At 42.3% G+C, this 24,802-nt stretch overlaps 1 protein-coding gene across 1 annotated transcript in view; it reads right to left on the bottom strand.

Moving 5' to 3' along the window:
* The window catches only part of CRTAP (cartilage associated protein), a 410,521-nt gene that overhangs the window by 217,445 nt on the left and 168,274 nt on the right, over positions 1-24,802 (bottom strand). The window contains exons 3-4 of the mRNA XM_075586343.1: positions 5,611-5,782; positions 3,181-3,309 (exon numbers count right to left, since the gene is read on the bottom strand). Coding sequence (XP_075442458.1) covers positions 3,181-3,309; positions 5,611-5,782 — 301 coding nt within the window. The remainder of the gene's footprint in view (positions 1-3,180; positions 3,310-5,610; positions 5,783-24,802) is intronic.

Below are 24,802 nucleotides of genomic sequence, written 5' to 3' on the forward strand. Positions count from 1 at the left end.
TATTGAGTAATTAATAATACTTTTTGAAATGTGATGACGCACATATGCGTTTCAACAAGGTTCCAATTAGACATACTGTATACGCATGAGCGGAAAAAATATTTTACATTCGGAAGATGCGACGTTGTATTTTTGTATTACTTCTTTTCCCTTTATTATCCTTTATACAGTATGTGTCCTTATATTTGTAATCTGTGTATGGCTAAGGAGCCTCCGACTATACAGTATGAACACATAACATTAATCTCTGCTTTAAATATAAATCCTCAAATGACAATTACTGTACACACACGTACACACAGACTTGCAGAACTGTACGGCTGTACTGTGTAGGTTGAATTGCTATTCGATTTTTAAGACAACAACTCGCGATTGCATCCTTGAGTTTCTAGACGGTATTGCAGACAACGCTAAAATGCAATTTTCTGCACCCGATAGAAACCCGATGTGGCGCTTGAAGAGTTAACCAGGCCAATAATAAAGGCATTATGCCCACCTGGTTAACCCTAAACCGTGTTGGGACAGAAGGGGTTAAAATATATTGACACCATAATACCAGGTTTTCCCCTACACAACCTTTATTGTCCACGTTTTGCAGCGCAGAAGCTAGCTGCAGTGAAATGAATGAATGAAAAATGTGCTAACTGTATTTGTGACACAAGGGGGAGCTTCTAGCGCTGTGCCAAGCGCTGATTGAAGAAGCGTGCCTGTGGATAAGTAGCTGCTTTCAAGATAGGTATGAGTTTCCAGACCACAGACATCGAAACCGCAAAGTCAAATGAATAAGTGGTCTGCAGTTTAGCTGAAGTGCCTTCTTGATACATGGTATCCTACCGTCTCGTTATCCACTTAAGTTGAATTTGTTGCGCGCGCCTGCGGTTACTGATCAAAGCCATCACGGATACATTGCATACCAACATTGTATGCCAGCTTGTAACCCAGACTGATTATAGGTCAAACTGCAACCCACATCACAGAGCCCCTTCAATTAAGTGGATAACTTGCATTAGGAAAGAGCTAGCACTCTAATTTTTGGAGTGCAGCTAGGTAAAAAGAAACCATAAACATACATATGAGTTTTATAATTGTTGCATATGCGGAACATATATATAAAAATAAACTGTATTGCAATGGTGTTTTAAAATGTACAGGCAGGAACCCTATCCTGCCAGACCGGCAATGAATCCATTAACATGCCCATATGTTATGGATGAATGAGCTGAGGGATTTTTCATCTCCGTACTTCAAAGGGCACCCTGCTAAGGTGGTGCCCCAGTGTCTAGAGAAGTCCGGAGTTGAAAAGCCTCAGAGACCCAAGGTGTTAGGGAGGCCAGGATATTTGTGTGAAAGTACCAGATACTGGTGTGAAATATGGGCGCTTCACACTTGGTAGCCAAACCCCAGACTTGCTGTCGCCAGGTAAAAGGTTGGGCCCGGTATGCTAAGCAGCTCAGGTGTCAGGTCGACGCATGCTCTTTGCAGACCAGGAAGCAACTCCTGCCCTTTTTGCAAGCTACTAGTAAGTCTGGGATAGGTGGGAAAAGTTGTTCCCACGAGATGATTGGCTGTGTATGCTAGGAATAGGGTTCTTAACCCTATAAGAATTCCTGCAGCCTAGTCCTAGTCAGATTCACCTAAGATCAACCAAGAAACGTTCAAGTTTTAGTGTCAGCGGTTCCGGAGTGTGAGGGGTTAACTACATCGTAACAAAGATTTGCACCCCTCTTCCAGAATTCGTTTGAGCTAAGGATTACCGAATGGATCCTGTAAGGACATTACGAAATCTTTCCCTTCGGCGGAGATATAGGGGTGGCAAGTTGCACCCTTAGCCAAGGACAGTCGCACGGCTCAAATCACGCACCCAATTGCATGCTGCAGGGGTGCCCAGGGACATTGTTTCATTATGTGGACATTTGATTTTGTTTCCCCATCCCAGTAATTGTTTTATCCAGTGTAATTGTGAATATTGTGTATTTGTTGTAAAAGGAAATCAATTGCAATTTATTTTGCCCATCTTGTGTTCTCAATACAGAATCCCGGTATTAATGGGTTGGTAAGACCTGGTCTACCATGACACCTGAGTCAATGGCGGTATGGTTGAAAAACATCACGCGCCATGACAGGGGTATTCCGAGCGTTACACTGGGTGAAGTTTTAAAATAATGGCCGCTACCGCATAAACTCGTCCCCTTTTTAAAACACACACAAAGTCCTTCTATTTTCTTCAACTTTATTGAGTGGGGTTAACAGAAATCTAAAGCACTTGTAATTTGTGGTAGGAAATGTCTCTTGTGATGAGAAGTATCCTATGTGAAAGGAAGTGGCTTTTTTGTAAGGGGAAGGTAAAAAGGAATCCCTATCTAAGGGGGCAGTGGAAGATGTGTCTACTCACTTTGTCTGCTGATGATAAGCACATTTACCTTTCCAGACAGGAACAATCCAAAAGGGCACACTAATTTACAGAAAAGGGCAGGGGGAGAGGGCTAAACCAATCTCAAGCTATGAGCATTGGGAGTTTGCCAGGGCAACTGACTAGTGGCTTGTAGAAAAGGTTATATTATAACTATATTATATGTTGCAATTACACAGCAGCACTGACTGCTTCAGAATAGGGACACATGCAACGTTCACTGGGGAGAGCTGGCAGCCTGAGAGCAGAAAAAAAACACAGAAAATATACAATCCTAGTCCAGGACAGAAAGATACTAAGAAATACAATACAAATGTAATAATCTGAGCCTCAGGTAACATTGCCACTTTTACCACCAATTGCTCCATTTGACTCTGTCCACTGTGATTATTGCTTACTAAGTGAGAGGGTTAAAGCAGAAAGCCCCCATACTTTTTTTTTTAAAGGATGCAAACCAGTGTGATCTCCAAAGCCGAACTGCTCTATTTTCAGCTCCAGGAGAAACAAAATGGCTGCCAAACTATAGGCCAATAGAAAGCCACAAAGTACAATGGGTTGCAATTTCCTATTGGATGGTCATTTGAATCCCCGGCAAAATCGGGACTGTGAAACCAGTAACTTCACTGGTCAGTATCTAGGGTACAGTGGACAACAGAGTTGAAAATAGCTTTGTTCAGCTCCAGAGGAATCACTGCTTCCCATTCTATAAGAAAATGTGGGATGATAAGGGTGAGGGGTTGCTATGTCAAGAGCTTCTGTAAACCACTTACACTTATAATAGGCAAACTGCAGGTAGTGATACATGGTTGCCACAAACTTCTCCACAACATAGCCACCAATGACAGGGGTGAGGTTGCTTTCACACTTGAGTTTGCATTTAAGTACCTCAATGTAGTGATCTGAAAAAAAGAAAAATGTATACAGTATATAACAATAACAATAATAATAATAATAATAATAATAATAATAATAGAGCATGGTTAATTTTAACGAAAAGTTTGAAATGTTAGCAAACCATTCGGGTCAAAATAATAATTTTGATCAGCAAGTTACTACATTATAAATTTTGTGTTATGTGAAACAGTGTTTAAAACATTTCTAGGTTGTTTTAATGGAATCACAATAAAATGAAAGTACTCAACCATGCAATACACTTATACATTATAATTAATTACATTAATTATTTTGCTTATATTCATCAGCTTTTGTTACATCCCTCTACAATATTAATAGCTTTACTAACCAAGTAGTAAAAGAGTGCCCAAAAATACTTCAAAAATGTACTGGTAATACAGTTTGTATACAGGAATTCAATAGGCTTGGAGAAAAGAAAAAAAAAGTTCAAAAAGTTGATTGAAAAGCAATTGAAAATCCGTTAGATTCGGGTAATTGACAATGGCAGCCATTTTTATATGCCCAGAAACATTTATTTATACAAAATATTGTGGGTCGAGGATAAGTATTGGGGTCCTGCACCATAATCATACCTCTGTGCCCAAGACATACTTGAAAACAAGAGGTAACTCTCAATGTATTACCTGGTATAACTTTTTAAAAATAAATAAATAAAATGAGGTGGGGATGGAAATTTGTATGGTAATTCTAAAGCATTATAAGTATTATTACAAACAAAATACATGAATACTGAAAGTACAATTTTGAACTGATGTACAGTAATATTAGAATTGGTATTAAACTAGCTGGTTTGTATCAGAAAAGGGGGGGAAGGAGAACACAAAATGGATGTGTCTCCTAAAAGAATTCACTATACTGCACTCCTACATTCCTTAAAATTTAACTTTTAATAAATTTACATAAAACATATGTTACCAAAACGCCGTGTATGGTGAATTAAAAATAAATTAAATTGACAATACCACGCATCCGTGTCAATGAATATACGTTGGAATGGTCTCAAACAACTAAATGTAGTTGAGACTGCAAGACAGAGGACGCTAATAGTCAGGGTATAAACCCCTCTGAGGCACCTATGTGACCAAGTGAGTATATATAGATATGGCCTACTCAATGTGTGATTTTATAATAAAAATTCAGGAGTCCTGCTTTAACCTATAGACCACAGAGCACTTAGGGATAATAGTATATTACCATCTAGTAAATATAATAGTGCAGCTGATATTGTGGTAGTGAAGAAAGGGTGATTCACAGCATAGTGAAACTATTGTTCACAGCCTTTGAATCAGTGAATCATTGTGCAACACATTCCTCAATGATGTATCATATAGAGAGCAGGAAAGCTAGCACACAGAGTATTGGTGAAATATAGCCAGTAGTAGGTCTACATAGATAGAGCAAGGAGACTACAAAGCACTACATAAAAGCAGCTCCAAGTAGGAGACTGACAACATTGCGCGTCCAACACGCGTTTCCCTCCAGCAAAGGAGCTTCCTCAGGGACAAACTCTGTGTGCTAGCTTTCCTGCTCTCTATATGATACATCATTGAGGAATGTGTTGCACAATGATTCACTGATTCAAAGGCTGTGAACAATAGTTTCCATATGCTGTGAATCACCCTCTCTTCACTACCACAATATCAGCTGCACTATTATATTTACTAGATGGTAATATACTATTATCCCTAAGTGCTCTGTGGTCTATAGGTTAAAGCAGGACTCCTGAATTTTTATTATAAAATCACACATTGAGTAGGCCATATCTATATATACTCACTTGGTCACATAGGTGCCTCAGAGGGGTTTATACCCTGACTATTAGCGTCCTCTGTCTTGCAGTCTCAACTACATTTAGTTGTTTGAGACCATTCCAACGTATATTCATTGACACGGATGCGTGGTATTGTCAATTTAATTTATTTTTAATTCACCATACACGGCGTTTTGGTAACATATGTTTTATGTAAATTTATTAAAAGTTAAATTTTAAGGAATGTAGGAGTGCAGTATAGTGAATTCTTTTAGGAGACACATCCATTTTGTGTTCTCCTTCCCCCCCTTTTCTGATTCACTTTCAGTTCACAGTTTTGCACCCACATATTTGATTACCATTATTATCTACTTATTACTTCTTTAATTTGTGTGGCTTTGTGATCACTCCCTAACTCCCGTGTTTTCTCTAGCTGGTTTGTATCCAGAAATGCATCTATTTCAAGAACTAAAGTGGTGGGGTGAAGGGGGTAGCGGGGGTAAATTATTATTTGTGTATAGCTCACATTACCAACCTGCTACAGAAGGATAGAAGTCTTTAAAATCATTAATCTCCCGGGATCCTTCACAGGCTGCGATACATTCTTCAAAGGCCTTATAAAAATCAGGTAGTGCAAGCTCCATGTCAGAGATGGAAGTCCTCCAGTTCTCTCCATTATAAGCCCTCACTGCTCTGATGAACAAGTTCTAAAAAAAAGAATAAGGACCAGTGGCGGTAAGCGAATAGCTCCTGTGTTTGTGGAAGAAACATACATTATCTATGCTGTGTGATACATTTACAATAACAAAGCGGAAGGCAAAGGCACAGGACTGTTGGTAAAATACATGCATGTGCAAAATCCTCACATCTGTGTGGTTCTAAACAAAACATTTATAGCTTCCACTCAACATATTTTTTTTTCCATTTTCAATCACCCCCCAATGTCAAATTCTTACAGGGGGTTTGTGGGAAAGGGGATGGAATTGAGAGGGGGGGGTGATTGAGAGGAAGAGGACTGAGCGGGAAGAGGGGGATTAAGCGAGAGGAGGAAGGTTGGGTGACAGGGAGGGAGGTTGGGTGAGAGGGAGGTGGGTTGGGTTAGAGGGAGGGGATTTCGTATGAGATGGGGGGTTGAGTGTGATATGGAGGTGGGTTGAATGTGAGGGTGGGGTTGAGTGTGAGGGTGGGGTTGGGTGTGAAGAGGGGGTTGAGCGTGAGGAGGGGGAATGAGTGTGAGGAATGGGGGGAGAAGGGCTAGAGAGAAAAAAGAGGAAAGCTTCGTCTTGCCTAAAATGCAGATAAAAGCCCTGTAAGGGATGTGTGCAGAGGTATATTTAATGGAGACCGATTAGGGTGAAATTAAATCCCGGCTTTATTGCGCCTGTTCCTTTAACAAGGCAAAACATTCAAAATAAACAAAATAAACTACTCCACTGTGGAGAATATCTAAACCTTCACTCCAGCACTCTCTAACTGGGTGGGTAGCATACCTGATTACCACCCCAAACAAACACACACACACACATATATATATATAGTCACAGGAGACCAGTGCTTTTAACACAAAAATTACCCGGATCCTTTGATTGAACAAAACGTGAGATAATATAAATTGCAATTTATTTACACAATGAACACACACAGCTTGAAGTCCAAAATAATACGAATAAACACTTACAGAATGGGGCAAACAAAATAAAATGTCCACGGAACGAGATTCCCAAGAATAAAGTCACTAGGCACCAATTCCCAGGAGCGGGGTTGGTGCGCAAATAGAGCCGTGTGACAGTCTTTGGCAAGGGGCGCTGCATGCAACCCCTGTTTCTCCACCGAAAGTACATTTTTAGTTCTGTCCTTACAGGATTCGTTCACAAATCCTTAGTTCTAACAAACTCCTGAAGCTGGGTACAATCCTTAGTTACGATGGAATAGTCCTTGTACCGCACAATGTATCTTAGATGAATCTACCGTCCCCAGTGACTGCACAGACCTTTAAAACCATTCAAAGCCTATCTGTACTACGTGCAGCCAATCTCGGCATGGGAACCAAATCTCCACTCTATGGCAGAGTTGCCAACAGTTCCTGCAGCCGGGCAAGGGGCTTCATGATATGCTAAGGGTCATGCGCTAACATCACACCTGAGCCGCTTAGCATACCTGATCAAGCCCCCTTCTCTGGCAGCAGAATGTCTACCTCTGTCCTGGACATCTGGCAGGCAAACCTTTTTATATTTACTTCCCTTCACTTAACACTTTAAAGTGTCAGTACCCTTTTAAGTCCGGACTTTCCTAGGCATTCGGGAGTCATCTCAGCGTCATGTCCTGGAAGTCCTGATTTAAGTTTATGCATGACTCACTGGCCGGAATGGCCGGTCATATAATGTACTTGTGAATCCCCAATGTATCCACTGCCCTGCCGGTCGGAATGTTAATTTCCTCCCTCTCATAATTTTAATACACCAAAAGAGGGGGGCTTTCATTCACTACTTTTCATAAACGTTAATAACACGGAAAACATACCTGCTTTACTGTTGGGACCTCAGCAGCATTCATACCACATTTCACAGTGCTGGCATACTCCTAACCTAAGTTAGCTCCCTGTGCCTGTGCTGTGTGGAAAAGCGGCTGGCATTTTTAAAGACCTTTTTTTCCTCTGTGCGGTTTGGCAGTGAAACATTGTTACAATTTGCGGAACTAATCAATAAACGCGACCACACTCATACAATGTAATTGTGGTAATTGTGGTTGCAACACTCAACCAATTCATACTGTGACTGCACTCATTCAATGTAGCTTATTATAATGATGTGGTACTTGCAGTCGCAACCCTCAGAACTAATTCATTAACAGTGACCGCACTCCTTCAATGTAGCTTATTATAATGCGTGTGGTCCTCATATTCCTAGCAGGACACACACAGACAATTTTAACGCATTTACAGGCTTGCAGCCAGCAGTGGGCTGCAGAGCTGACACTTCACATTTACAATATGACTCAGGGGCACCCAGCCAGGCATAATACCTTTATCTACGGGCCTGGGTACCCCCTTACTGTCACACCTCCCCACATCAAAGTGTATGGGCTGTCTGAATCGCCCCAACTGGTGGTTTGACTGACCGCACAGCTCTTGAGGTTACTGGGTAAACAGGACTGTCCTTGCAGGATAGCCTGTCCGCATTTCTGTGCTCACTGCCTTTCTTATGCTGGATGGTGAAATCGAACTCTTGCAGGGCAAGACTCCAGCGCAGCAGTTTGGCTTTTTCCCCGGACACCTGTTACAACCAACTCAGGGGATTGTGATCTGTGATTACAGTAAAGGGGCAACCGTATAGATTGGGCTGCAGCTTGCAGAGTTCCCATACGATCGCCAAACACTTCTTTTCAATAGTGGCATAAGCCACTTCCCTGGGCAGCAATTTGCGGCTCAGGTACACCACAGGATGCTATCCTACCACCTCCCCCACTTGGCTGAGTACAGCACCGATCCCATAGTCAGAAGCATCAGTCTGCACCAAGAACTTTTTAGCATAGTCTGGTGCAGCTCTTCAACCTCCCTTTCTATACTGCCCTTCACCTCTGCAGATACTCGGTAGGCATGCTTATGAAGAGGACGCAGAGCACCGGTGAGCCCTGGGTGATCCGTAGTATGTGTTCTGCCCGGCTTGTCCGAGAACATAACATATACTGCTCTAGCACCTGCCTAGCCTCTGCTCTTTGCTGGATACTCAACTGGGACCCTATCTCAACCTGCTCCACTGAGGACTTCATGGTTGACTCAATGACTACAAGGTTCCCAGGCCCTGTGGCTGCAAAACAAGCCCAAATCATCACCCCTCCACCACCGTGCTTGACAGTTGGTATGAGGTGTTTGTGCTGATATGCTGTGTTTGGTTTTTGCCAAACGTGGCGCTGTGCATTATGGCCAAACATCTCCACTTTGGTCTCGTCTGTCGAAAGGACATTGTTCCAGAAGTCTTGTGGTTTGTTCAGATGCAACTTTGCAAACCTGTAGAATTATGGACTTTAAATTGTTTGGAAATGGCCTTATAACCCTTCCCAGATTGATAGGCAGCAACAATTGTTTCTCTAAGATCATTGCTGATGTCTTTCCTCCTTGGCATTGTGTTAACACACACCTGAATGCTCCAGAACAGCAAACTGCTAAAACTTTTATAGAGGTGGTCACACTTGCTGATGACAAACAAAATGGCTGCTTGCTTTGTGTTAACACACCTGAATGCTCCAGAACAGCAAACTGCTAAAACTTTTATAGAGGTGGTCACACTTGCTGATGATCAATTAATCAAGGGCATTTGATTAGCAGCACCTGTCTGCTTCTTAGCATCTTAAATCCCATGGAAGCAGTAAGGGTGTACTTAGTTTTTCATACATGGCTTCTCCATTTTGGCTTTATATTTGTTAAATAAATCAGGACAGTGTAATATGTCATGTGTTGTTGTTCATCTGAGGTTGTATTTACCTAATTTTTAGACCTGCTAAGGAACAGATGATTGTTATTATGTCCTGATATGTAAAACCATAGAATTTAAAGAGGGTGTATTTTCTTTTTCACACACTAAATATATATATATATATATACATATATACATATATATATATATATATATATATATATATTAGAGAAAAAGAAAAAAGAAGCGCCCGATCCTTGTGTAAAATCAGATGAAAATATTTTTAATACATCATGGACAAGACAAATGCACACTTACAATTTGTCTGATAAAATAAGGCATATTATGGGACCAGCCCATGCACCAACTGAAGACTCCACGGTCACCTCTGTGTGTGTAGGTATCCACAATGGTTCCAGATCTTGTGTCAGTATCAGCCGCTGTCTCCAAGATGAAAGTTCTTTACTTTACTTTAGGAGCGCTTGTTTGCAGCGTGCGGCCGCCATTCACCTCTCTTGTGGAACACCGGGACCCGGAAAGATCTTAACACACGTCTTTATGTCCTCACGCTGGTGCCAGGAACTGCTCGACCACCGTAGCTTCAATGCCAGAAACCCTACGCGTTTCTTCCGTCTCTGCGGATTTCATCAGGGGATGGATACCAAACAGAACTACCTGGTGTTAAATAGTCCCTTAGACCAATAAAAATCGTTTTTCCACAGCTGTGTTCAGTTTCATAGGTATCGTTAAGCTAATCTATACCTGGTGCAATGAAGGTTCATCTATTACTGAATTAATTAAAAGGAAATACATTTAAGACAAAAAAGAGAAACATATATAAACAAAATCAAATACAATGAATTATTATAATTAAACTACAACATTTATGACTACATAATGAATGCAGATATATTCATAATAATGTTTAACAACAAAGGCTTATTGCAAATTATAAACAAAATATATTCAAGCATAATTAATATTAATAAATAATGCTGCATAATAGTTTATTATATATATATATAAAGGTAGTAAAACTGCTATTGTATGTATAATAGCCCTTGCTGAAAACTTGAGATTTAACATTCAAGTGTTATTAGAGGACAACATTGTATGAATTTTATAATAATTAAGGCTAACTAAAATAGTATAGCTAATTGAATGTCAAACTGTTATTGTTAATTAGTGTGTCAAATATTATTACGGTTTGGTCAAGCTTGTTTGGAGAGTCAAATAAAAATTTAAAACTCTCTATATAGATTGTAATGGAAGAGATGAAAATAGTGAACTAATGCTTGATTATATACGGCATTGAGACCTTATATCTGAAATTAGATTATATATTTATGTAAGTTAAATCAAACACTGGATGAGGGGTAAATGAATCGTAAATGACAGATTATTTTAATATATTTGTATTTATACTTAAGCCAAAACTGGGAAAGTGAGTTATTTGGTAAGAGATTGTATTAATACTATTCCCACTAGAAATCTACACTGGTCTCCTAGACAATTGAGCGACAAATAACATATAAGATGTAACAATAGTGATTGAATGCAAAATGATCCACTTGAATCGTGGAAGATTTAAATTGGGAAGAATATACAGCCAGTATAGCATTTACAGTAGAAAGAGATGAGCTAAGAGGCAGCAATCCAAACTATTGTGATATAAATAAAGAAAAAAGTGTGTGCAATATGAAATGAAAGAAAATCAGTTATTGTATATGTGATCGTTGTATAACAATTTCAATGTAAGTGTATTAAGTAATTTAATATAGTATTAAATATAGTGAAAATTGATTTTGATAATAATGTGTATTAAATAAATTTGATATCTTATTACAAATTGATTGACATTAAGAATAAATGCCCCAATTGTGTTTATGTGATTGTGAAAAATATATATAATATGAATAATAAAAAATATATAAAAAATACTTAAAAAAATATATACTGTATATTAAAAATTGTGTTTATTTGAAAAAATCTTATGATTACTTTAAATTCAGACCAGGGGTCACCCATTCTATAAACCGACTAAGAAATCAAAGGGAGCACGATAAACATGCTCAACCCAGACCTCTGAGATCCTGTCAATGTAAACTGAGAGTAGTTAAACGATGGTGCTTATATCGAAACAGTCATTGAGACCTACTGGACTCAATGTTTCCAACATATATATCCACTAGGTCTCCCTTACATTCAGTCTCTTGACTCTATCACCACTAAGTAATGTTAAGGGGATGTGTTCCAAGCACATGACCCTTAAGGAAGATGGATCCTTATTATGTTTGTCCAAGAAGTGTCTAGACAGGTTATGAGTTGTAATGCCATGTATGATGTTTCGTCTGTGTTCTAGAAATCTTGTGCTTAGAGTCCGTGTGGTTCTTCCCACATACTGGTACCCACATAAACATGTGATAACATAAATAACAAAAGAGGATAGACAATCCATATGGCTTTTAATTGTATGTGTAGATTTATTGTGATAGGACATAATTTGGTCAGTTTTACACATGTGTTTACAAGTTAAACATCTATTTCTACCACAGGTAAAATTTCCATTTGTTATTGGTCTAATAATGGGAAGATTATTAATTTGTTTAAGGCGACTAGGAGCCAACATGGTTTTTAAATTCCTGGCTTTTTTGTATACAATAGGAACATGTGTTGGTAACTTGTTCCCAATTATGGGGTCCCTTAGCAGTATGTTCCAATGTTTGTTAAGAATTGTTGTGATACCTCTCGCTGAATTATTATATCGTGATGAATAATGGTGATTTGAAACTATCTTTAGAATTAACATCTGCCCGTCCATCCCTTTTGGATTTATTGAGCAAGGATTCGCGGTCTAACAAACTGACTTGTCAAAATGTCTCAAGTATGGTATGTTTGTTGTACCCCTTGGCTAGAAACCTTTGTACCAATACCTCCCCCTGGGCCAAAAAATCAGAATGTAAAGAACAATTTCTCCTAATTCTGAGAAATTGGCCCCTGGGAATATTGGCAAGCCATCTTTTGTAATAGTTGCTATTGTTGTGTAAATAACTAGTTGTTGCAACTGTCTTGAAGTGGGTTTTGGTGATAATATCACCACCTGAACTAGCCTCCAGTTCGAGATCCAAAAACACTATACTATTTTTGTTTATATTAAATGTGAATTTTAAATCCATGTCATTGGTGTTGAATGCTTGTAATTTGTGTTCTAAATGTTCAAATTCTCCATCTCAAATTAAAATTATATCATCTATGTAATGGCCATAGTACACAAGACTCGCCCCCAGATCCCCATCACCCCACACATGGAGTTCCTCCCACAAACCCATGTAGAGGTTAGCATAGCTGGGGGCAAATCTCGTGCCCATGGCCGTCCCACAGATCTGCAGAAAATATGTGTTCTCAAACAAAAAATAATTGTGCTCTAATATAAATAAAATCGCCTGTAAAATAAATGTGGACTGAGTATTACCTATATTCATATCCAAGTCGAGGAAATGCTTTACCGCTTTAAGACCTTTGTTGTGTTTAATGCATGTATATAAAGATGTTATATCGCATGTAGCCCAAATGTACGTTGGTTTCCATTTAATTTCAGAGATGGAGTCGAGGACATGTAGCGTGTCTCTCAAATGCGATTTCAATCTGCTCACTAGAGGTTGTAAAAAATAATCCACATATTGGGACACGCTGGACGTCATCGACTCCACCCCCGAAACAATGGGTCTACCTGCAGGGATGGAAATGTGTTTGTGTAACTTAGGGATGTGGTAAAAAATAGGTGTTCTAGGAAACCATATGTATAAAAAATTAAACTCTGCTTTTGTAATAATGTCCATAGTTAAGGCTTTGGTAAGAAAGTCCTTACACTGTTTCTGAAATTCTTCCATAGGGTCCTCAGTCAAAACCATATAAGAGGTACTATCACCTAATAGCCTAAAAGCTTCTGACAAATAGTCCATTCTATCTTGCAGGACTATTCCCCCTCCTTTATCTGCTTGTCTGATTACAAGATCTTTCATACTGCTAAGCTCTTTGAGTGCAGTGTTCTCCTCTTTTGATAGATTTCTATTTCGTATCGAAGTGGTGTTAAGACACATTAACTCAAAATCTTTAAGTACCATTGTGTAGAATGTTTCTACAAAAGATCCTTTTGAGTGGTACGGAAAATACGTAGATTTAGCAGAAAAAGGGGAATGGACTATTTTGATGTCTTTTAATTCCTGGATGTCAGTTGGCTTGATTGTACTTAATTCAATCACTAAGTTTGATGGTGACACTGATTCTGATGTATTAGGAAAAAGATTCTTATTTGATGGTATGGAACTATCTAACTCATACATGGATAGTTGACTAGGATCTAACAAATGTACTGATTTTTCAGTTTGACTGTTTTCCCTCAATAGTGTGGTCATTGCTTCAATGCAAGCAATCTCTTGTGTATTAAATATACATTGTTGTTCTTTGTTTTGCATAGTGAAATGTCTCAATAAGGTGATTTTTCTAATGTATTTGTTTAAGTCTACAAACAGATCAAATCTGTTTGGAAGACTGCTAGGTGCAAATGAGAGGCCCCTGGTCAGAAGTGAAATGTGATTACTTGACAATATAAAAGTGGATAAATTAAAAAGAAGGAAGGTGAGTTAGGAGCCAGCAATCCAGAGATACACGGTATTTTTAATTTATCCACTTTTATATTGTCAAGTAATCACATTTCACTTCTGACCACACTATTGAGGGGAAACAGTCAAACTCAAAAGAGGAGAACACAGCACTCAAAGAGCTTAGCAGTATGAAAGATCTTGTAATCAGACAAGCAGATAAAGGAGGGGGAATAGTCCTGCAAGATAGAATGGACTATTTGTCAGAAGCTTTTAGGCTATTAGGTGATAGAACCTCTTATATGGTTTTGACTGAGGACCCTATGGAAACAGAAACAGTATAAGGACTTTCTTACCAAAGTGTCACGCTGCGCTCACCACAAACAGGACGGAAGACCGCGGGGCTGAGGTGGGGATAGAAAGACACCGACCTACAACCACGCAGTCCTGTCCGGAATGCGTAGTCCAAGTCGTACCGCGTCGTAGGGTTGGAGAGGTCAGGGTAATCAGGGTACTTGCCGTGTTCCGGGGTTGGAGAGTAGAGGATGGTAGATTTCCGTAGCCAAGGTCCAGGGTAATAGAAGGTAGAATGGTCGAGGGCGAAGCCGGGGTCAAAGTGCAGGAGAGTGTAGGAATCCAGAGAACAGCCAGGATCAGGATATCAGAGAACAGACAGGTCAGACCAAGCAAAGTTCAAGCAAACTAAACAGCAGCGGTGAGCACAATGCATAAACAGGAGTTTATGTCAGCAAGGAATGCCAGACAGGAGCAGGTATATATGTGGGAAGGATCCAATTACCTTGCAGGGGTGTGATCCGGTCCTCCAATGATGTCCGGGCGGCAGTAATCTGAAACAGCCTGCAGGTCAGGCTTTCCTGGTGATTGCCTTGGTTGCCGAGCAACCCGCGCGCGTGCGCAATGCGCGTCGCGGAGCGCTGACGTCACGCGGGCGTACGGCCGAGTTCCCTCCATGTGGGAGGCGCTGGCAGCTCCTTTCCGAGTGTGCGTGTACTGCCCTGGCCATGTGTGTGCACATGGGTCCGCCGTGTGACGCGTCAGCGGGGCGGTCTCTGACCGGAGTTGCTGCAGATGTGACAGTATCCCCCCCTTGAGGGGAGACCTCCGGGCGACCCAGGGATGGTTTTTCAGGGTACCTTCGGTGGAAGGCATAAATGAGACGGTTGGCATGTACCTAACGATGAGGGATCCACTCTCTCTCTTCCGGGCCATAGCCTCTCCAGTGTACGAGATATTGCAATCCTCCTCTGGACATTCTAGAGTTGAGGATGGTCTGTACCTCGTATTCTTGTTGACCCTCTACCAGTATGGTTTGCGGAGGTTTAGGTTGCCCTTTGGAGGATGAGTCTTGTAGACATGGTTTAAGAAGGGAGGAGTGAAAGACGGAGGGAATTCTCATAGTCTTAGGCAGTTCTAGCCGGTAGGCTACTGGGTTGATCTTTTTAGTGATGCGGAAGGGACCAATGAAGCGCGGTGCCAGTTTGGGTGAAGTTACCTTTAAAATAATGTTTTTGGTGGATAACCAGACCCTTTGTCCTACAGAGTACCCTGGGACCTCTCTTCGGTGACGGTCCGCTTGTCTCTTCTGTAGTTTACCAGCGTGCTGTAGGTTTAGGTGGATTTTCTGCCATAAGTCTTGTAAGTGGAGGATTTTGTCCTCTGCGGCCGGGACTCCAGACTTTGAGATAAGAGAAGGGAGTGCAGAAGGATGGAAGCCATAGTTGATCATGAATGGTGACTGTTGAGATGATTCATTCCGAAGATTGTTATGGGAGAATTCTGCCCACAGGAGAAGTTCTGCCCAGTCGTCTTGAGTATCAGCAACAAAACACCTTAAGAATTGTTCGAGAGACTGATTGGTGCGTTTGCCCATTGGTCTGGGGGTGATAGTCTGACGAAAAGTGTAGTGTGACGTCCAGACTCTTACAAAACGCCCTCCAGAACCGGGAAATGAATTGGGATCCTCTGTCAGATACTATGACCAGGGGAGTCCCATGAAACCTGAAGATCTCCCTGATGAAAACGTCGGACAACATCGGTGCGGTGGGTAGACCTTTCATAGGAATGAAGTGTGCCTGTTTTGAAAACCTGTCCACCACTACAAGTATGGTGTCCATGCCTCTAGATTTAGGCAACTCAACGATAAAGTCCATAGATATGTGTGTCCATGGACGTTCCGGGATAGGTAATGGATGAAGGAGACCCGCAGGTCTGTTGTGTGGCGTCTTGTTCCGTGCACAAGTAGAGCACGTAGCTACAAAAGCTTGTATGTCTCTCCGCATGTTGGGCCACCAGAACGTGCGTTCGATGAGCTCAGTAGTTCTTTTGGTGCCAGGATGACCAGCTGTCTTGGATGAATGCCCCCACTCCATGACTCTCCTCTGGTAAAGAAATGGAGTGAACAAACGATCCTCCGGAACCTTGAGTCCTGCTGGGATGTTGTTCTGAGCCTTGGTAATATCAGACAAGGCGCTGAAAGTATTGGCTGCCACAATGCAAGTGGATGGAAGAATGGTCTCCTGCTGTTCCACCTTGTTATCCTCTACCAGGAACTGTCGAGACAAGGCGTCGGCTTTAATGTTCTTAGAGCCTGGGATATATGAAATAAGGAAATTGAAGCGCGTAAAGAATAAGGACCATCTTGCCTGGCGAGACCCGAGTCGCCGTGCTCCCTCAATGTAAAGTAGGTTTTTATGGTCTGTTAATATCGTGACAGGCGTTTCCGTGCCCTCCAGTAGGTGTCTCCACTCCTCCAAGGCCAGTTTGATCGCGAGGAGCTCACGGTTACCCACGTCATAATTCCTTTGGGCGGAGGAATTTTTTTTAGAAAAATACACACAGGAGTGAAGTGGAGCTTGAGGGTTCTTTCTCTGGGAGAGTATAGCACCTGCTCCTACATCGGAGGCGTCAACCTCTAAGGAAAAGGGTAATGAAGGGTCTGGGTGTACTAAGATGGGTGCTGAGGCGAATGCCGTTTTTATCCTCTCGAAGGCCTGGAGAGCTTCGTCAGACCAATTAGTAGGGTCAGCTCCTTTCTGAGTGAGCGCCGTGATGGGTGCTACTACCGATGAGAATCCTTGAATGAACCTCCGGTAATAGTTGGCGAAGCCGAGGAACCTTTGGATAGCCTTGAGAGAGAGGACAGGGCCATTTGAGTACAGCTTTGACCTTGCTAGGGTCCATAGCGAGACCGGTGTCCGATATGATGTAGCCGAGAAAGGAGGTAGATTTTTGGTGGAAATGGCATTTCTCGAGCTTAGCAAACAAGTGGTTCTCTCTTAAGCGCCGCAAGACTTGTTTGACGTGAGTAGTATGTTCAGGCATGGATCTGGAAAAAATTAGTATATCGTCCTGGTATACTATCACATGACGGTCCAGAAGGTCTCTAAAGATGTCATTTACAAAGTCTTGGAAGACCGCAGGGGCATTACACAACCCAAACGGCATGACTCGGTACTCGTAGTGCCCGTCGCGAGTATTGAATGCTGTCTTCCATTCGTCTCCTTGTCTGATTCTAACCAGATTATAAGCGCCTCTGAGATCCAGTTTGGTGAAGATCCTAGCTCCTTGGAGTTTGTCAAATAATTCTGCTATCAATGGAAGGGGGTAGCGGTTCTTTATGGTGAGTTTGTTGAGACCGCGATAGTCTATGCAGGGTCTGAGGGTTCCGTCCTTTTTTTTGACGAAGAAAAAACCTGCCCCCGCAGGTGATGAGGATTTTCGAATGAACCCCCTCTGGAGATTCTCCTGGATATATTGTCTCATAGCCTGGGTCTCAGGTATGGATAATGGGTATGATCCTCCTCTCGGGGGAATGGTACCGGGTAGAAGATCGATTGGGCAATCGTACGCACGATGTGGCGGAAGTTCCTCTGCCTGGCGTTTGTCAAAGACATCGCGAAACTCTTCATATATCCCCGGTAGGTGTATCCTGTCAGGATCCGTGACCTCCAGACCTGCCACTGCCTTAGGAGTAGACATGCAATGTTCCAAGCAATAGGAACTCCAACGTAGAGGCGTGGACTCTGTCCAGTCAATGACTGGATTGTGGATCCGGAGCCACGGGAGTCCCAGAATAACGTCCGTGGAGGGAGTGTGGATAATATCCAGTGTTATGGTCTCGGAGTGGCAGTCACCGGTCGAGATCTTAAGGGGCACAGTTTGCAAGGAAATGAACGCGGGCTGCAAGGGTCGTCCGTCGATGGCTTCAAGGGCTACCGGTCGATCTTTGGGTACCAACGGTATCCTATTCTTGATTGCGAACTCTTGATCAACGAAGTTTCCCCCTGACCCAGAATCCAGAAAGGCCCGTGTCTGTACTGTGAAGGTCTCACCGAATGTGGAGATGGGTAGGTAAATCCTAGTAGAGGGTTGAGGAGGGGGAAAGGTTGCAGTGCCCAGCGTGATCCTCCTTATACTCACTGGGCTTTGGCGTTTCCCGGTTTAAGTGGACAGTTGATCACCAGGTGTCCGTTATTGCCACAGTAGAGGCACAACCCCGCTCGTCTTCTCCGTTGCCTCTCGATAGGTGAAAGACTAGTCCCTCCCAGCTGCATGGGATCGTCTAGAACGGGAGTTGTGGAGAGTAGAGGCCCTATGGTGGAAAAAGAGGACGATTGTATACCTCGAGGGTGTTTGTTTTTCTCCATCTTTCTCTCTTGGAGACGCTGATCCATACGGATGCACAGGTTTATCAGATTTTCCAATCCAGCGGGGCGATCAAGAGAGGCCAGTTCGTCCTTCAGACGTTCGGACAGACCCTGCCAGAAGACTGCAGATAGGGCCTCATCGTTCCAGCCGTTCTCCATAGCCACCGTCCGAAAATCCAGGGCATAACGAGCCACAGTACGGTCTCCCTGGGAAATATTAAGCAGAGTAGATGCGGCGGTAACCTTACGCCCTGGGGTGTCAAACACCCTTCTGAACTCGGCGATGAAGATGGCGAGGTTTGAAGTCAGATCGGGACGTTGCTCCCAGATAGGAGATGCCCAGGCTAGAGCGGCGTCAGTCAGCAAGGAGAGTATGTATGAGACCTTTGATCGTGAGGAAGGGAAGTGAGAGGGAAGCAACTCAAACTGTATGGAGCACTGGTTCAGAAACCCTCGGCAACCATTGGGATCCCCTGCATACCGGTTGGGCGTTGGTAGTCTTGGCTCAGTGGTATGTGTCGTGAGTGCGGGAGTGGTTGCAAGTGGGGCGGTGTTGGTTGTAGATAAGGTCAGGCGTCTAACTTGCTCAGTAAGGGTTTCCACGTCTTGTTTGAGTTGGGAGACTAGTTGTTCCTTAAGTGTGAATGATCCGGTAAGTTGCCGGAAGCACTCCTCATGTGTGTCTAGGCGTCGGGCCACCTCAGCGGCGTCCATGTTTGTTGGGCTGAGCATATTGTCATGCTGCGCTCACCACAAACAGGACGGAAGACCGTGGGGCTGAGGTGGGGATAGAAAGACACCGACCTACAACCACGCAGTCCTGTCCGGAATTCGTAGTCCAAGTCGTACCGCGTCGTAGGGTTGGAGAGGTCAGGGTAATCAGGGTACTTGCCGTGTTCCGGGGTTGGAGAGTAGAGGATGGTAGATTTCCGTAGCCAAGGTCCAGGGTAATAGAAGGTAGAATGGTCGAGGGCGAAGCCGGGGTCAAAGTGCAGGAGAGTGTAGGAATCCAGAGAACAGCCAGGATCAGGATATCAGAGAACAGACAGGTCAGACCAAGCAAAGTTCAAGCAAACTAAACAGCAGCGGTGAGCACAATGCATAAACAGGAGTTTATGTCAGCAAGGAATGCCAGACAGGAGCAGGTATATATGTGGGAAGGATCCAATTACCTTGCAGGGGTGTGATCCGGTCCTCCAATGATGTCCGGGCGGCAGTAATCTGAAACAGCCTGCAGGTCAGGCTTTCCTGGTGATTGCCTTGGTTGCCGAGCAACCCGCGCGCGTGCGCGATGCGCGTCGCGGAGCGCTGACGTCACGCGGGCGTATGGCCGAGTTCCCTCCCTGTGGGAGGCGCTGGCAGCTCCTTTCCGAGCGTGCGTGTACTGCCCTGGCCGTGCGAGTGCGCACGACGCGTCAGCGGGGCGGTCTCTGACCGGAGTTGCTGCAGATGTGACACAAAGCCTTAACTATGGACATTATTACAAAAGCAGAGTTTAATTTTTTATACATACGGTTTCCTAGAACACCTATTTTTTACTACATCCCTAAGTTACACAAACACATTTCCATCCCTCCAGGTAGACCCATTGTTTCGGGGGTGGAGTCGATGACGTCCAGCGTGTCCCAATATGTGGATTATTTTTTACAACCTCTAGTGAGCAGATTGAAATCGCATTTGAGAGACACGCTGCATGTCCTCGACTCCATCTCTGAAATTAAATGGAAACCAACGTACATTTGGGCTACATGCGATATAACATCTTTATATACATGCATTAAACACAACAAAGGTCTTAAAGCGGTAAAGCATTTCCTCGACTTGGATATGAATATAGGTAATACTCAGTCCACATTTATTTTACAGGCGATTTTATTTATATTAGAGCACAATTATTTTTTGTTTGAGAACACATATTTTCTGCAGATCTGTGGGACGGCCATGGGCACGAGATTTGCCCCCAGCTATGCTAACCTCTACATGGGTTTGTGGGAGGAACTCCATGTGTGGGGTGATGCGGATCTGGGGGCGAGTCTTGTGTACTATGGCCGTGACATAGATGATATAATTTTAATTTGAGATCGAGAATTTGAACATTTAGAACACAAATTACAAGCATTCAACACCAATGACATGGATTTAAAATTTTCGTTGTAATCCAGGGGGAGCATGGAGGGAAATAGAACAAAAGAACAATCTAAGTGTAGACAATTTTTGATAAGTAAAATTTAAAATTTAAACTAAATGTCTTGTCTTGGCTCGTATGTTGTGCCTACTTACAAGATGTACACTGGCGACACACTTTATTCGAGCTCGGCTAGTCCCACGAATTCGGGTATACCCGGGTGTATTGAGGTTTGTGACTGTTTTCCGCCTGAGTGCATTGAGGTATTTTCGAGGCAGGGATTGAAGCATTTTATTCCCGCTGGCTGCAATACTGCACAGTATATATATATATACTGCATTACAATTCATGAATTTATGCCATCTGGTAGACACGCGAAGCATTGCAGCCTATTAAATCCTAATCATTATCATTTAACAGATCAGCCGCCCGTCAGCCAGGCATGAACCCAGGCTGGGAAGGCAAATACAACGGGGCTTGTCAGAGGTGAGGAGCGGCGCATTCCAGGTATCTGCCAGGTACATACTGGGTATTTGCTCGAATAAAGTGTGTCGGTGCAGTAAGTTGTTTTCAAGCGGTTTAGACACACAATGGTCTCTGCTAGGTTAGATGTTCTCCACTCTGTGAAGCGGTCTCCAACTGTCAGCTCAGCAACCAAGTGTATGTGAAGAAAAAGATACCATAGTGCAGACCAATACAATGGTAAAACTAAACTTTATAATATAAAATGAACACTTACAATAAAAACGATTAATATGTGCATTGTTCACAATCTTATGTGATCAGGGGGAGAAGAGTTAGTTAGCTTCAGGCTCACCCGCCTCTTCCGATGGAATCCGATACGATCAGCCTCTCTCTGCGGTGCTGTGTCTCTGATGGTAGGCTGTGTGACCCAGGCTGTATCTTCCCGTGGGCTGTAGTACTCTCTTTCAGCTGCTGCACATCAGTGCTGCGCTTGGAGCTGCCCTTCGGGTGAATAATCTCGCCTCTCTCGCCGCCGGTACGTCACTTCCGCTTTGTTCCGTCACGTCACTTCCGGGCGCGGCTGGTTGGATTTCTAAATGGTGATCTCGCCTCTCTCCTCTCCCCTCTCAGGACGGCTCCCACTCTACGCGTTTCGCCAGAAAAGGGTGTGTGGCTTCCTCAGGAGTGTACCGCCCCTTACGCTCGGGTATCTTTTATATCTTCCTCAATTAGTATTTGATTGTAAACACTTGTACAAATCACTTAAAACACTTGGTCTGCACTAGTTTTTATCTCAGTTTCTATACATATAGTGGAGCACTTTTTTGAGAATCAAATTCTCTGACTGGGTTTACAATTTAACCTCTTCCTTGCTTTATAGAGATGTTGAATATATTCAATCCTAGTAATCTTATATTGAAATTATAATTAAAGGATGATCTCTACAATCAAAAGGAGATCAAGGGGTTTAGGTTTTGTCCTTAATCTGGGACTTGTTAGGTAGAGGGATTATGTTATTCAATAGGTCAATTTTGATAGGATCTAAATTGATCCCTTTTTTCTTGCAGGGAATAGATTATAAAATTGTAAATATCAATGGGGAGTGAAGGGAAAAAGGGGAAAAAAGGGGAAAAAAGGGGGGGGAAATAGGGGAAAAATTCCTTGTGATAGATCCTAGGGGCCTTAGAGGATTAACAATCCAACATGAAATATTTGAATTGTATAAAAATGGGAGCTCCATCATATATATGGATACCTATACTATCATACATATTCTGCCAGGGTTATCAAGAGGGGTTGATGGTATATTCAATGTACAAATTAAATATATGAGAAATACATGACCTTTTTGATATCAATGTTCACAGTACAAATATTAAAGTCAATAAATCGTTAGGACTTATAAAGCCCTATATTCTATAGCACTTCTTCAATATACATATATACAGAGTCTTTATATAAATGCAGAAAAAAACTTTACATATTGTGTGTATGTCTGGGGGAACTAGGCTAGAGTGACAACAATGACATAAACATTTGGATAACAGATGTTCATTGCGTGCTGTGGGAGATGAAAAAAAGGAAAGAGACAACAGAAGATGGAGAAAGCAAAATACCAGTTAGTAACATCCAATGGTTTTAAACTACAAAAATGGTGCCAGCTCTATTTCCATGTTCAGGCCCCTGGGGGAGAGGGTCCGCAACCTGTGAATCCAAAAAGTTTCCCTCTTAACGAGTTCCAGATTGCGATCTCCCCCCCGCCAGTGGCCCGCAACATGTTCTATAGGCATGTATGTCAGACCTGCGGTGTCCCCCTGGTGCTTTTCCATAAAGTGTTTGGAAAGACTGTGTGTTAGAAGAGATCTTTTAATGCTGCTCAGATGTTCTATAATTCTAGTTCGTATTGGTCTCTCAGTCTTCCTCACATACTGCAGTTTGCATGGGCACTCCAGGAGGTACACCACATGGTCTGACCTACAGGTCAAACTAGATTGTATAGTGAATCTCTCTCCTGTAGTGTTTGATGTGAATTCCAGTTTGTCATTGGATTTAAATTGACACGCTCTACATGTCTTACATGCATAAAAGCCTTTGCTAGATTGTAACCAGTTTTGAGGTTTAGTTTTTTGTTTAAGGACACTCGGGGCAAGTGTATTTTTTAGGTTTCGCGCCTTCCTGAAAACGATATTGGGGTGCTCTGGTAGTTCTTTTCCCAAAACTGGGTCATTCTTTAATATGGCCCAGTGTTTGTGTATGATTTTCCTAATTTCCTTAGCTTCCCCATTATATGTTGTAAGGAAAGCAAAATCCAGATAATTGGTTGTTTTTTTGTCTTTCCCCTTTGATTTCAGAAGATCTTCCCTCTCCAATTGGTCTATTTTTTGTAAGGCCTCATCTAGCTTCTCCTCATTATATTTCTTTTCTATGAATCTTTCCTTTAGTTTTGTTGATTGTTGTAGAAATGTTTCTCTCTCACTGCAGTTCCTTTTAATTCTAGTGAACTGACTGGATGGAACCCCGTCCATCCACCTGGGAAGATGACAGCTAGTTCGCAAGATGTAGTTGTTTTTATCTGTTTCCTTAAAGAATGTTTTTGTCTTAATTAGATCATTTTCTATATAGATTTCTAGGTCTAAATAGTTAACTGTCTTGTCACTGTACTCACTCGTAAATTTGAGATTCAGCTCTTCGTTCTCCATGTTTATTAGAAATTCTTTTAACTTACTTTCTCCGTTCCCCCAAATCAGATACACATCATCGATGAAACGACGCCAGAGGACCAGGCCCTCCCCAAGCTCTCCATTCGGCCAGATGTTATCCTCCTCCCAAGACGCCATGAATAGGTTGGCGTAGCTCGGGGCGAACCTGGTCCCCATCGCCGTTCCTCGTTTCTGCAGATAGTGACTGCCTTCGTACCAAAAGAAATTGTGCTGTAAAATAAACATAATTCCATCAATAATGAAATCTGCCTGTGTTTCTACAAGGTCTGTGTCTTTCATTAAAAATCTTTTTATGGCCCTGCATCCTTTGGTGTGATCAATTGATGTGTATAACGATACAACATCGCATGTAGCCATTATGAATTGTCTTTCCCATTTCACTTTACTTAGTGTGTTTAGTAAATCTGTAGTGTCTTTTAAATATGCTTTTTGTTGCGTGACATATTTCTGGAGGAATATGTCTATGTACAGTGACAAATTTGCTGTTAGTGAGTCAATCCCCGAGACTATAGGTCTGCCTGGGGGATTGACTTCACTCTTATGAATTTTTGGCAGCTGGTAAAATACCGGAACTTTTGATTTGTCACTGTACAGAAATCTATATTCCCCCTCATCAAGTACTTCAGTGTTCTTACCCCTCTCTAATAAACACTTAAGCTCTTCTGTAAATTCATTTATTGGATTCTTCTTCAATTTTATATATGTTTCCTCGTCCCCCAACAGTCTTAAAGATTCCT

The sequence above is a fragment of the Ascaphus truei genome, chromosome 2 (assembly GCF_040206685.1).
Source record: "Ascaphus truei isolate aAscTru1 chromosome 2, aAscTru1.hap1, whole genome shotgun sequence".
NCBI lineage: Eukaryota > Metazoa > Chordata > Amphibia > Anura > Ascaphidae > Ascaphus > Ascaphus truei.